Source organism: Silurus meridionalis, chromosome 21 (genome assembly GCF_014805685.1).
Source record: "Silurus meridionalis isolate SWU-2019-XX chromosome 21, ASM1480568v1, whole genome shotgun sequence".
NCBI classification, from domain to species: domain Eukaryota; kingdom Metazoa; phylum Chordata; class Actinopteri; order Siluriformes; family Siluridae; genus Silurus; species Silurus meridionalis.
Genome location: NC_060904.1, coordinates 2,286,452 through 2,302,088, shown reverse-complemented (window position 1 = coordinate 2,302,088; position 15,637 = coordinate 2,286,452). Strand labels below are relative to the sequence as shown.

The following is a 15,637-nucleotide window of genomic DNA, read 5'->3' as shown; positions in this document are numbered from 1 at the left end:
TAGATAGATAGATAGATAGATAGATAGATAGATGGATGGATGGATGGATAAATAAATGGATGGATGGCTTGACCTATAGAATAATAAATGGATGGAAATAAACCCACTTACATACCAAAGGATGCAAAAAGAACACAAACACATTCAGTGGATGGATAAGTGTTGGTTGAGTGGTTAGTTGTTTGAAGGATGGATGAGTGTTGGATAGATACATAGAACAAATAAAAAGAGAATGCAGAGAATATATAGATTAATAGTCTTATGGGTAGATGGATTGATGGATTGACAGGTGGATGGATGGATGGATGGATGGATGGATGGATGGATGGATGGATGGATGGATGGATGGATAAAAATGGATTGGTGAAAGAATGCATGGATGTGTGGAATGGTAAATAAATAGGGATGGATAGTTTAGTGGCTGGTTGGTAAAAAAACAGAAACACACTCAGTGGATGGATGGGTGTTGGTTGAGTGGTTAGTGGTTAGATGGATGGATGAGTGGTGAGTAGATGAATAGAACATATAAATGGAGACTGCGAAAAATAATATGTGGTTTAATAGGTAGATGAATGGATAGATAGAATAATGGATGGATGGATGGATGGATGGATGGATGGATGGATGGATGGATGGATGGATGGATGGATGGATAGAATAATGGATGGATGAATGGGTGGATGGATGAATGGATGGATGGATGGATGGATGGATGGATGGATGGATGAATGGGTGGATAAATGAATGGATGGATGGCTGGAAGTGAAAATATTGTCCACCATGCATTCCTCAGTGAATAAGATAGACCTCAGTGCGATGCAGTGATTCTCCTCACCTACTGTACCATAAAACTCACATTATTGTTCATTCTCAGTGCTGATGTAATACAACAAATAGCTGAAGTTGGATGCAGTGAGTCAGTGAGGTAATGAGGTAATGAGGAAGTGAGGCATTGAGACATGAACCTGTTCTTCACCTCTGCTACTCTGGATGTAAACCTGCGTCAGTCATAAAGCTGAATGTAATAAACACACAAGGTCCATCAAATAAAAGACACATGAATGTAGAGCTCAGTGGAACGTGTTGTAGATGACAGAGGAGCACTTCAAAGTGGTCTTTATTGTTGCAAATAAACATCAATGCTGATGTCTCCTGGAGTCATTTATTAGAGTTTTTTTATTTTATTTTGTGATGTGTTGCTCAATTCTGTCCTCATTCTCCTTAATGTAATCATATCTTCTTGTTTAAGGCAGACTGGATGAATGGATGAAATAAATGAAAGAATGATGGTGGGATGTAGGATGCAAAGATGGATAAATGAATGATCAAAGGTTTGAAGGGTGGAAGGGTGTAATGATAAATTAATAGATGGATGGATGGTTTGATTGATAAATAAAAAAAATTGTATGAGTGGACAGATGGATAAATTGTTTTCTGCAATGAAAGATAAATGAATAGATGGATAGGGATGGTAGGTTGATGGATGGATGAATAGATGGATGAATGGATGGATGAATAAAAGGATGGTTGGATGGTTGGAAGGATGGCTGATCAGTGTTTGGATGGGTGATAAAGATAAATAAATGGATGGATGGATGGATGGATGGATGGATGGATGGATGGATGGAAGGATGGATATATGATGGATAAATAAATGAATGAGTGGACATAGAGATGAATTGGTACAGTTTAATAAAAAACAAATGAATGCATGGATTTGAATGGGTAGAATAATTGAAAAATTCATGAATAGATGGATGGATTGATGGATAAATTTTTTGTGGGGATTTCATACTGAATAAAACAAACTTGCTTTTGTAAAATACTGTATTACATTCCTGATATTTCACCACTGTTACAGTAATAATTTTGTACAGACACACTGTCCACTCTTCAGTTTTCCCAAATGTGCATAGTGTTATGGTATTTTTATAGTGCTCTTTTTGTAGTGCACACTGACATCGTGTGGTACAAATTGGTTACTACACAACATGAATTGTTTGCTCGCAAAGATTGAATTATGTCGGGGTTTTTTTGGATTAGACTTTATACACTTTATATACACTTTTTTTATACACTTTATACACCTAAATATATATAAAAAATACATTGAAAAAAACTGATTCATTCCTGATTCATGCCACTTAAGATCAACCACTCCAACCCATAAAGGCACATATGTGCAGCAGAAACATTGTCATGGAACAGTTTTGGGTCTCCTATTTAAAGAGAAGGAAACACTTCATGCTTAATAAAACAAAAGAAAAAGCCTCTAAACCTCCATCAGGTTTTCTATATTTATTACAACTAACTAGTACAAGCTAAAATGCAGAACTATAAACAAAGATTCTCCCTCTTTTTGACTCATTCTCTCTCTTCCTCATGCTCTCTCTCTCTCTCTCTCTCTCTCTCTCTCTCTCTTTCTATGTGTCTTTCTTCAACTCATTATCTGTCTCAGTCTCATTTCGAGTGAGATATGATCTCACCACCAGCTCTGTAATGGTCCTGGTGCTGCAGGAGCAGAAGAGCTGAGGAGACTGTGGCTGCTGTGTGACCGTCCTGGCTCATCTCCTCTCATTAGCGCTGTTTGATTGGGCATGAAGGTGTTCCTCCGTTCTGCCATCGCAAGATGAAGAGCGAGCCTCAGGCCCTCAGCTGTCTGGGAGGAGGTTCTGCTCTGCTGCCTGGCCAAAAGAACCACTCTTTACACACCGAGCTACAGAGTTGAGATCGCATCTGCATTAGTAACTTCCACAGGTGCTTGTGGGTTTTCTTTAAAATGTCAAAAGATTTTATACAGCCTGAAAAGAGAAACTTGCAGAAAATGGAGAATGCTTTAAAACTGATAGATAGATAGATAGATAGATAGATAGATAGATAGATAGATAGATAGATAGATAGATAGATAGATAGATAGATCTTTGGTTGAGTACAGAATTAAAAACGAGATGGAAAGAATGATTGTTTTTTTGGTTGTAAAGTTCTACAAAGAACATGTAATGGCTCCCCCCTGTGGCGCAATCGAGAAACGCGTCACCGTCCACAGTTTTCATCATTTTTTCCTCATAGTGTGCAACCAAAAGGGTCCCAGAAAATGATGATTGGTGTTGATTGGTAAAATTTGTGATTACGGAAATTCCAAGCATTTAAAGGGATCGAAAAATTCGCAAAATCGCTAAAATGCTGCGGTCAAATATCTGTTTAATATCTATGTAAGGAGTCTTTGGTGTGAGATCTTGTTAAAGTTGCTCTTTATTTAACATCACTATGAGAACAGGAGGTTCTGTTGACTCGTTTCTTGGACTTTTTTAATGTGTATATGCAAATGTATGTGTATACAGTATGTATATTTATATAAATGTTTATACAAATATTTATATAAAAGTTTGTGTAAACCTGAACATAAGATTGGCAGGTGTTCCAATGTCCCAAAACTTTTGCCCATGCAGTTTATGTGTATGTCTTTATGTATTTTTAACTATGAATGGATAAAGAAGAAATGTGCTATTCTTTAATACATAAATATATTTAAATAGTGTGAATTCTGCAGAAGTAAGAAAATTAGTATCACTTTCTCTATCTCTTGCTCTGTCTGTCTGTCTTTCTTTCTTTCTTTCTTTCTTTCTTTCTTTCTTTCTTTCTTCTTTCTTTCTTTCTTTCTTTCTGTCCTGCTCTCTGTCTGTCTGTCTGTCGGTCTGTCTGTCTGTCTGTCTGTCTGTCTGTCTCTCTCTCTCTCTCTCTCTCTAACCAATTAAATAAACCTCGGATTCAATTTTGTAAAAGTTCCTACATGTAAGAACAATGACTTTTTTTACACCAATACTGAAATGAAAAGTTTGTGGACACCTGACCATAAGATCGGTATGCGCTCCCATTCATCATTTAGTCCCCATTTATAGTTATAATTACCTTCAGTCTTTTGAGAAGATGTTCCACAAGATTCTGGAGTGTGCTTGTGGAGATTAGTGTAAGATTCATTCAAGTGTGTGAGTAAAGTCAGGTACTGAAGTAGATAAGGTGAGGAGGCCTGGGGTGCAGTCAGTGTTCACAATCATCCCAAAGGTGTTCAAAAAAGATGGAGATGTTTTGTTGATCCCAATAGAAGGTGGAAAAGAGTGTAATTAATATTATTCCTCTTCTGGTGAAACTGGCGGTTTGTTTACTGCTCGGGAAAGAAGTGCAGAAAATGTGGCCACTTGGTGGCGACCTGAGCATATTCATTTATCACAAGCTTTCATCCCTCAACTCAACTCAACTCAACTCAACTCAACTCAACTCAACTCAACTCAACTCAACTCAACACTGCTGACACTCAAACCTCAGATACGCTCAAACCTCAAGTGCTCTTCAGATACTCGTCACTTATAGTTGGCATACAGGAAGAGCACCACTGACACATTTATTTATTTATTTATTTATTTATTTATTTATTTATTTATTTATTTATTTATACAAAAGTCATAATCCGAAGGATTTATGGATCAGACATTATAATATAAAAAAAATACAACAATAATAATAATAATAATATTAATAAAATATTCCAATTAAATACATAGTTGTTTTTTTTTCCTTTAAATGTACTTATGTTTTTTCAGCATGAGTCAAAGTTCACACTTATATTTCATTTTTAATTACAAAAAGGAAATGCATGAGTAAGTGTGAAAAAAATACAAATTCACTGCCATCGATGCTCCAAATGACGCTATGAGTAAGCAAAAGCAGCACTGCAGAGTCGAGTCATTTGTCAGCTGTGACACAATTTTCCCCTGAAATAGATCCAAGTTCTTCCGAACAAAACCTTCTTCACCATTAAATGGCATTTATGCAAATGTCCCTTTAATCCATCAGCAATGGATGATGTTTGGTGTCAGTCATTTACTTTGAATAAGTCATCAAAATCTATCTAAAGATCTGTCCAGAAAACTCTGCTTTAGAAAACATCCAGTGATGAGTAGAGGAACACTTCATGACAGACTGTTCTGGCAAAATCATCACCAATGGTGTAACATCAACTACTGAAGTTTACTTTTACCTTTGCAAAGTGATTATTTACTTCTGTTAAACTGCTTTGAGACAATGTCGGTGTTAAAAGCACTATAGAAATAAACTTGACTTGATTATTCTACTAAAACAGCACATCCTGAAACTATTATATATTATATATCTTCTTCCTCTTCTTCTTCTTTTTCTTCCTCTTCTTCTTCTTCTTCTTCTTCTTTCAGCTGCCTCCATTAGGGGGCGCCACAGTGGATCATCCGTCTCCATACCCCCCTGTCCTCTACATCTGCTTCTTTCAAACCAACTACCTGCATGTCTTCCCTCACCACATCCATAAACCTCCTCCTTGGTCTTTCTCTTTTCCTCCTTCCTGGCAGCTCCATCCTCAACATTCTCCTACCGTCACTCCTGCTATCACTCTTCTCCACCCACTCCACCCTTCCTGCACTCTTTTCTGGGATATTTGTATGCTGTCGTCCCCTCACTCTCAGACGTTCACTCGGGTTTGTTGATGGTGGTGTGGTGGGTCGTCTCGAGTATAAATAGCTGTTTATACTCAATAATCTCAAGTGTTGCTCATATATGATGTCATATTAAGCAGGAAACTAGATGGGTTTGACTCGGTTGAATCATGGCTACTGTAAAAGCGGTGAGTTGCTAGTTTATTAGTTAGCTAGATCAAGGGTTAAGAAGGGGTTTGTTTCCTCACTTTATATACTATAACACACACTAAACACTAAACACAGAACCAGAATCATTTTTTTTATCTGTTTATTAAACGAGGCATTTCAGATACTGTTTTATAGATATTCTATATGTACAAAAGTTTGTGGACACCTGACAAAAAGGATTATTTTTTTTAAACATCCTATTTTACATTTAGACCCCGTTTGCTTTTATAATAAGATTTACTATTTTGGGAAGATGCTCCACTAGATTTTGTGTAGATTCATTCAGCCACAAAGGGTGTTAGTAAAGTCAGGTTCTCATGTAGGTGAGGTGAGGAGGCCTGGGGTGCAGTCAGCATTCTAAACTCTATAGCAGGAGAGTTTCCACTCCAAACGATGTGAAGCATATCTTCATGGAGCTGGCTTTGTGCACAGGAGCACTGTCATTCTAGAACAGCTTTGGGTCTCCTAATTCAAATTTAGTGCAAATAAAAAACGGAAAAATAAATCACAGAAGTATTCACAGCCTTTGCCATGACACTCAAAACTGAGCTCAGGTGCATCCTGTTTCCACTGATCATCGTTGAGATGTTTCTACAACTTGATTGAAGTCCATCTGTGGTAAATTCAGTTGATTGGACATGATTTGGAAAGGCACACACTTTCCTATAGAAGTTCTCACAGTTAACAGTGCATATCAATCAATCAAATCAATCAATCAATCAAATCAATCAAATTTTTATTCATCACATACACATACATACAGGGTACGACATGCAGTGAAATGCTTTATACGACGGTCCGGCATGAGGGGAATAGGGTGTGGAGAAAGAAAAAAAAGCAGATAAATAAAGTATAAAGTAAAAAAACTATATAAAATTAAATATAAGATATAAAGGATATATAAAGATATGTATGTGAACAAAGAGAAAAATGTATATACAAAGAAAATCCTTATGGCAGTAGACAGTGAAACAGTAAACAATGTGTACCAAAGTGTAAACAATAGACAATTTTAGTGGTCCATAAAGTGTCCGTGTGCAGTATGGTGTGGTGTAAGGGTCCGTAAGTGTCCGTGTGCGGTATGGTGTGGTGTAAGGGTCCGTAAGTGTCCGTGTGCGGTATAGAGTGTCCATAAAGTGTCCGTGCGCAGAATGGTGTGGTATAAAATAAATAAATAATAAATAAATAATAAATAAATATCAGAGCACAAACCAAGCCATGAAGTCCAAGGCATTGTCTGAAGACCTCTGAGACAGGATTTTATCGAGGCACAGATCTGGGGAAGGGTACAAAAAAAAAAACTGCAGCATTGAAGGTCTTTTCCTTGAGTGGGCCGCCCGGCCAAACTGAGCAATCAGAAGAGAGAAGAGCCCTAGTCAGGGAGGTGACCAAGAACCTGATGGTCACACTGAAAGAGCTCCCGCATACCTCTGTGGAGAGTGGAGAAGTTTCCAGATGAACAACCATCTCTTCAGCACTCCACCAATCAAGCCTGTACGATAGAGTGGCCAGACGGAAGCCATGCCACAGTAAGAGGCACATGACAGCCTGGCTGGAGTTTGCCAAACGGCACCTGAAGGACTTTTAGACCATGAGAAACAAAGATTGAACTCTTTGGCTTAAATGCCAAGCGCCATGTCTGAAGGAACCAGGCAGCGCTCATCACCTGGCCATTACCATCCTTACAGTGAAGCATGAAGGTAGCAACATAATGCGGTGTGGATGTTTTTCACTGGCAGGAACTGGAAGACTAGTCAGGATAGAGGGAACGATAGATGCAGCAATGTACAGAGGCATCCTTGATTAAAACCTGCTCCAGATCGCTCTGGACCTCAGACTGGATACTTTCCGGATGCACTGTATAAAATTGTGTGCCTCCAACTTTGTGCCAACAATTTGGGAAAGAACCACATATACCTGGAAAAGTCAGGTGTCTCAATACTTTTGTTAATATAATGTAAAATAGCTCATATGAGCATCATGAGTCTGTATCTCTGTCTTTACTGAACAGCACTCAGCATATATTGGGCTACACTCAAATGAGTCTGTGCTGCAACACCAATCAGATAACCATCACATTCTGGCTCTTATTATTCTCAGGATTTTAGAATTATTTCTCTTAGAATCAATAGTATAAATTGTCCGGTAGTATGATTTTGCATTTGTTCACTACTGCAAATCGCCCTCGGCACACTCAGTTTCACTGGCACTTAGTGGTACCATTAAAGCTTCTTCATGGTTCTTGTATGGTTCTTTGCAAAAAGTTCTTCAGGGAAATAAAAATCTTTACGCTATGCCATCACATCTTTTTTTGGTTTTTCTTGGAACGCATATTTGTAAGAGTATAGCATCTATAAATGGTCATTCCCCAGTGACCCACTTTTTTCTTCTCTAGAAGTGAATAAGATAGAAAAAAAAGGGAAAGAAAACCCTATTTTGTCCTAAAAGCTTCCATGTGAAGAAGGACACTATGTGCTGAATAAAAATGTTAAACATTTACAATTAAAGGTGTGGTGGAAAACGTTGCCATATTAATCAGCTGTTGCTGAGAAACAACAATGTAGTAGAAGTAAGCAGGTGATAATATAAAGCTGGGATTTGGACCTACACTGCTGCTATCTATTTGATACCTTCAGACCAAACTGGTTTGTAAATAACCTGTAGCAAAACACAATGTTACTGTATGAGATACTCACCGTTTTCATTTTTCAACTGTAAAACTCCAGCAGAATTTTTTTTTTAACAAGAAAATATAAATGAAGCAGAAGCATGTATTCATTATGGAACATGCTCCTCCTGCTGTTATAGTGTAAGACCGTGTATTTGATGTAATATTTGGATGAGATTAGACTCAAGATCAGATCTAAACAGTCAGTCTGATTGATCATGTGAGTATTATCAGAGCTGCTCCCAGTAAACCAGTCACCAAAGTATACTGTTATTACTGTTTAACTGTGCAATAATAATAATAACAATAACAAGGTTTTTTAAATAACACGTGCAATAACAATAATTAAAATAACGTGCAATATGTCTGATAGCGTAACTACTTACTCCTGGCTTCTTTTTTCTTCTTTTTGTATTTATACATTGTGTTGTGTAGATACTGTATACTGTATTATGTCTCTATTCTTTTATATATTTGCACGTTTCTTTTTCTTTGCTGCTGTAACAGACAAATTTCCCACTGTGGGACAAACAAAGGTATATCTTATCTAATCTTATCTAATCTTATCTAATCTTATCTTTTCTAATTTTTTATCTGTTACCTTTTGAAGAGGGTTTTGAGGAGCTTGAAAGTGCAGACCAGATGGACATCCAGATAATCCGTGTACACAATGAAATAAATAGTTGCAGTAAAAATAAAATGCACTGCAACTAAAAAAACATGCATTAAAAGTTTTTTATTTAAGTTTAAGGATCTTATTTAATTTTTTTAATTTTTATTTATTTGTCCTAAACTGGTGTAATGAGACACAGGGAGCACAGGCCCCAATCAGAGCGTCTAATTCCATTACTTAAAACATTAACCTGATTGGGTGCAGGTTCTCAAGGCCAATCATCTCCTGATTAATAAACAGTCTCGTGTTGCCAGGTAGTGATTCTGCGTTGGCACTTTAATCTATTTTTTTGTGAATGAGACTGGGTTTGTGTTTGTATTTCATCCGGGCTATAACACATATCACGTGTTTACTTTTTTAATTGACTATCAATTAAACCTGTAAATTAATCCGGAGGCTGCTAAAATGCACCACCACTATAGAAAACTGATACAATCTGGCAACCCGGACCTCGCAAGGCGATAATGATGCAAAGACACACTCCCCCCTCCTTGTCCTTGTGATGCTCATGATGCTGATGATGATCGGTGGAGATCTGGAGGGGGGGTTAAGGTGGATGTGGACACACAGGAGCGCATTTAGGAGGAGTCTCGGCTTCCTCGGGTCTCACTTTTGATTTGACAACTGACGATTCGCGTGCACATGACACACACGTAGGAGAAGAAGACCGGCGCGTCTTAGTTCCTGTCTGCAGGGATAAAAAAAAAAGCAACAACAAGAAGAACAAGAAGAACAACCAAAACAATAAACTATGGAAAGAAGGACGAACTTTGGGGACGTTTTTCACAAAACTCTGAGCGTCTCGGGGAAAAAGATGGACTCGTTGCGCGCTCCGGGATCCGAGCTGCCGTGCAGAGACCACCAGTCGCCGCTCGGATCTTTCGACCCGGCCGACTCAGACCCGCTGCAGGTTGTGGGAGGAGGAGTGGGGTCTCTCGGGCTGCCTGGCGGATCCATGCGGGCGCCGTACGGCGTTGGAGGCGAGGGCGCGAGTGGACAGAGCAGTGGCGGCGAGCAAAGCCCAGACGACGACAGCGACGGCCGGTGCGACATGATGCTCCTGGCGACCTCCCGCGACCCGCGGACGTCTTCCGCGGCAGCGGGCGCGTCGGGCGCCAAGTGCGAAACGGGACCCAAGAAGAACCGCGAGCAGAAGATGCTGCGGCTCAACATCAACGCGCGCGAGCGGCGGCGGATGCACGACCTGAACGACGCGTTGGACGAGCTGCGGGCGGTCATCCCTTACGCGCACAGCCCGTCCGTGCGCAAGCTCTCCAAAATCGCCACGCTGCTCCTCGCCAAGAACTACATCCTCATGCAGGCGCAGGCGCTGGAGGAGATGAGGCGGCTCGTGGCGTACCTGAACCAGGGCCAAGCCGTGTCGCTCGCGCCGAGCCTGGGCGCTTACGAGCAGCCGCCCGCCTACCCCCCGTTCCCCGCCGGGGCCGCCGCGGCCTCTTCGTGCCCCGACAAATGTGCCCTTTTCAACAGCGTCACCTCCAGTCTGTGTAAACAGTGTACCGACAAGCCTTAAAACGCACACACACACGCACGCACACGCACACACACACACACACACTTACACATACACACAGTAAGACTGAAACTGACGCCTGTAGGCTGCATTTTATTTTCCAAACCCGGATAAAGGAGAACTTTTCTTACATCGACTAGGATTTCAGCAGCTTGGCCGCTGATTCAGCAGTTTGTTGGTGTTTTTTTCTTTCATTTCTTTTATTTCTTTTTGTTCAGATACTTATGAGTGCGTGTGTGTGTGCGCGTGCGCGCGCGCGTGTATATATAAGTAAGTAAGTGCTGGTGCGAGTGAACTGAAAGCAAAAACAAAGTCTATGTGTGATTGTTGAGAATAATGGACAGTTTATGGAAATATGGACCCTGACCCGGTGAGCGGTTCCGACCTGGCAACATGTGAGCATTCCTTTTTCCTTTGCCTGCACGTTTCTTTTGGGAAATCTCTGGTTTCATGGCTGTCCTGCAATAATAATAATAATAATAATAATAATAATAATAATAATAATAATAATTTATATTATTATTTAAAATAATAATAATGTTATTATTATTATTATAATGTGATGTTTAGGAATTTCGCGTGCGTTCTGCTGACTTGGAAAGCAAAAGAGCCGAAAGGACAGAATGGACATTGTCTTTTGTCACAGTATTTGACGTGTTATAAAATGCAGGCCTGTTTGTTTGAGTCGCAGAAGTTGATTTTGGTTGGAATTGTCTCGGTCTGAGATCCGATTATCCGCTGCACAGATTTATTCCTTTCTTTTCGATCCTTCTTTTCTTTCACTCCCACTCTCATGCAGCAGGCTGTGAATGAGATTTCGGCTTGGACTTGTTGTCAGGTCATCATACTGAGCACTACTGCAAATACCTACTTCCGGTTCACTCGGACTGCACAGGGCCATGTGTATATGTTGATGCCATGGATAAAAAAAAAAGAAGCTTTATTAAAATATTTTGATCAAAACTTACTCTTTTTTTCTGATGCTTGTTTGTTGTTAAGGAATGCCAAGCTGGATGGCCAGGTGTTTTAGTTTATATCAGTGCAGGATAAATGGCTAAAAAGTGATCTTAAAAAAGATTTGACAAAATAAAACCCTCCAAAAATCTCGACGAAATTTGTGATCAAGTGATAAATAAAGTCATGCTGGATGAACAGGGTAGATCTCTACTAGGATAAGTGAAAAGAAGCTAATAATAATCAATGAAACAGTTTCAATTTACTGTGAGTGTGTGTGTGTGTGTGTGTGTGTGTGTGTGTGTGTGTATAATGTGTTAATTGGAAAACAACGAAGTAGGAAAACTGTCGCGTGCGATCATTTAATGAAACGTCTCGTTAAAGCAATTAAAAGCACGCGCAGGTGATTAGGGAGGGTAATTATTCACCGGTTTAATTGGGTGTGTTTAATCACGACATCAGCGCTCCGTCTCGGAAGTCCGACTCCGAGTCTCAGCGGCCAAAAGGACGAGTTACTTCAGAGGGGGAAAAATTATAAATAAAAACAATTATATATAAATAAAAAACGTTTTAAAAAGAGAAAAACCTATTAATGTAAAAATGTATCTAAATGGAATAAAATAAACTTTAGTTGTTTTGTTATTATTATTATTATTATTATTATTATTATTATTATTATCATCATCGCATTTTTTTAGGTCTATCGGTTCAGCATTCATGTACTTGACTCTTTCTTTAGTAAAACAAGTTTTACAAAATCAAAATATTAATCTTAAAAGTTAAAATTTATAATAAAAAAATAATAATAATTCCAGGAGCAATACGTTTTATACTAAATATATTTAAATATGAATATATTTAACAAATCATTTGTATTTGTTTGTGAGAAAGAGATGAGCTTTGCAGAGCTAAATTTGCGAAATGTAATAAATCTTATAAATATTTGGATTAAAAAAAAATGCCTCGTGGTAGGAACATGATGTTATAACAGTTAAACGGGGAGTAAAGGAAGAAAACACAATGCTTTCAAAACTGTTTGGATTTGTATTATTTTTAGGTTCATTTTATTTCAGACAGAACACACAAAATTCATACAAAGCACCCCCCCCCCCCACACACACACACACACACACTCACACAAATTTGCATATTTTAAGACAAAAATTTCAAAATGTTTCAGCCTAAAGATAAACATGCATTCATGGACATAATAGTTTTTCAGCACCACGGACAGCTCATGTAAGTGATTATCCCTGTAACAATGCTAAATTATTACTCAATTATTATTGATAATGATTATTATACAGTAATTACAGCAAAACTAATAAGAAATATAGGCCTGAGATTTTACATTCACACATACAGTTTTTTTAAATACAATTTTCTTACTTACATTTTGAACTTAATTCAAGTAATTTCTGTTTCAGTTTCTTAAGGAAAGCATGCTGTAGCATGAGTGTAACAATGCCTTCTTATTAAATTCAGTCAAAGCAAACATAAAAAAATGCTATTTATTACTATTATAATAACACAAAGGGCCAAACAAATAATATAAAAAAAGATGTGCTAAATATTCATTGTTTTAATTAAAGGTTTCTGTCACACCAGAGCCAAACGCCAGTAAGCGATTTACACGAGCACCGCTCTAATGTGTCCACTCTGTTATTAGGCATTTAGACAACACTGATATTAGTCTGTCCTTTCCAATCCTGAGCTCATCGCAGACGTGAGTCCGAGCACTCGAGTCGTTAATCAGGGCCAGCAGTAATCAGCCATCACTAGGCTCTGCTGGAATAAATACTGTCAGCAATTACGGTTGGGAGTCAACGACTTTCCTGCTTTTTCACTTTTTGCCCAGCCCCAGTGTTCACCGTCACTCTGTTCATGGTAAGATTCTTGGCATAGCATAAAAGAGAAGATCAGTGATGAGGTTTAATTATACATGGCTATGAAATGCATTACTGAATGCAGTAATTAGCTCATGCCAAAGAGTGTCATTCACCTGTGATGTGAAACAAAATGAACTGGGAGAGAGAGAGAATCTACATGTCCTGTAAAATAGAAAAGAATGTGATCAGAAGGACTTTCCCTGTATACAGCATCATGTGCATATCTATGATACATTACACAATTCAGCATGCATCATACCACAAGCGAGAGCAGCTTTATTATTATTACTATTATCTACTCTAAGCTCTTGAAAGTGCCTATGCATATCCTCTGAGGTCATGAATACGAGTGCATTAAGATAAAAATAAAATAAAGCAAGCGCCTTTCCCCAAACCATAAAATATCCAATTTGCGATATCAAAAGCCAACAGGACACCAATTCGTTATAGACATTCTGCAGCGTGAAGATGATAAACACTGAGAGATACACATGCAAGCCAGGAAGCCAACGTTATCCTCTTTCCTATCACTGCCACTCCACAAGCGTGGGAATCTTTCTGTCCGGGACTCCGACCATCAAAGGATTTAATTCACAAGCCAGCAGCCATGACAGATCTGCTTCTGCAATAAACACACATGAGCGTGAAGCCAAAATGAGCACAAGGTCATGCTTTACATCAAAGACTAGTAATAAAGTAATAACGTAATGTCTCATGATTTTAAAAAAATCGTTCCTGTAAGCAGAGGTTTGTTTAGCCTTTATGAAAGGAGTTTCCAGTGCCAATAAGTTTTCCAGAATGTGAAAGACTTCAGGAGGGAGGAGTTCATGTGCTGAGGTGCTTTTCATTATTCAGACAAGACAATATTTTTTTGTTTTAGGAACTATAAAAAGAGTGAGAACTTTGCTGTTTCACAACAATGTGAATGTAACTATAAATAGATAAAAAATAAAAAATAAAAAAAAGCACAAGGCGTTCTTCAATTTGAAATTTGCTTTTTAAATTGCTGTGGAAAAGTGAAACTAAAAGCCATTTCAGGAAAAGAATCATCACCATGAGTTGGGAGACAAGTGTTTTATTCTTTAATCTTTTGACCAGTCCAGACAGAGTGAGCAGAGAACCAAAAGCAGTACTCAAGAAGTCCTTTAGACACACACACACACACACACACACACACACACACACACACACACACACACACACACACACTCACACACACACACGTCTTGCTTTATAAGGGTTCGTCTGTGTGTTTTTGGTTGTGTTTTTGGATGTCTTTCCCATCACCAACCAGACTGTTAGGGTTAGGGTTAGGGTTAGGGTTAGGGTTAGGGTTAGGGTTATGGAGGAGTTGAACTCTTTATTAAGCAAAGGACAGAGTTTGTATAAGTTTTCACACAAGGAATGTTGCTACTTCAGGCTGATCATGAAAACAATTCCAGGGGCTTTCAATAAGGGCCCAATTGGCTTATTGGCCTTTTCCTGATGTTTAGATGCTAAATAGTTAAACTACTGTCAGAGGTGAGATTTGGCAGTTGGAGGGGCAGGGTAATAGAAAAGTTCATGACATTGGCCTTCTTGTGGGGGAGGTGGTAGCTCAGTGGTTAAGGCTCTGGGTTACTGATCGGAAGGTTGACAATTCAAGCCCTGGAATCGACAAGCTGCCACCTGTAGGGCCCTTGAACAAGGCTGCTAACCCTCTGTGCTCCAGGGGTGCTGTAACAGGGGTGAACCTGTGCTCTGACTCTAGCTTCCTATCATCACTGGGATATCTGTAGAAAAAAATTTCTCTGCACATGTGACAAGAATAAAGCACATTACTGTACTTTTATTCTTTTATTTATTTTTCTTAGTCACTTCTGTTTAAAAAAATAAATAAAAAATTCATCCGAATCAGATCGCTGCTCAGGTACCTTTACAGAGTCTGCAGATTACAAACTAACACATAGCAAGCAAAATAGTGCACACCATACACTCACACACACACACACACACACACACACACACACACACACACACACATACACACAGAGAGTAACCTGGAGCCCCTTGTTCTTGGCTTCCGGCGTGACCTTCACCCTTCACCTCACCCTCACAGAACACCAAATTTTATGGCTAATTTCCAACAATTTATCGTGGCAGTTTGGGTTTAAATTCCCAATGAAAAAACGTTCATCATTTGCATAAATCATACGGATAAAATGCGTATCACCATGCAGGGCCCTCCAGTCTAGCAGCACAATGCTT

General features: G+C 38.9%; 1 protein-coding gene across 1 annotated transcript; it reads left to right on the top strand.

Annotated features, from left to right (window-relative positions):
- The first annotated feature begins 9,587 nt into the window (after positions 1-9,587).
- On the top strand, positions 9,588-11,571 carry bhlhe22 (basic helix-loop-helix family, member e22). The gene has a single exon (XM_046833778.1). It carries the CDS (start codon positions 9,765-9,767, stop codon positions 10,545-10,547), a length of 783 nt encoding a protein of 260 aa, XP_046689734.1. The 5' UTR covers positions 9,588-9,764; the 3' UTR covers positions 10,548-11,571.
- Positions 11,572-15,637: the final 4,066 nt, after the last annotated feature.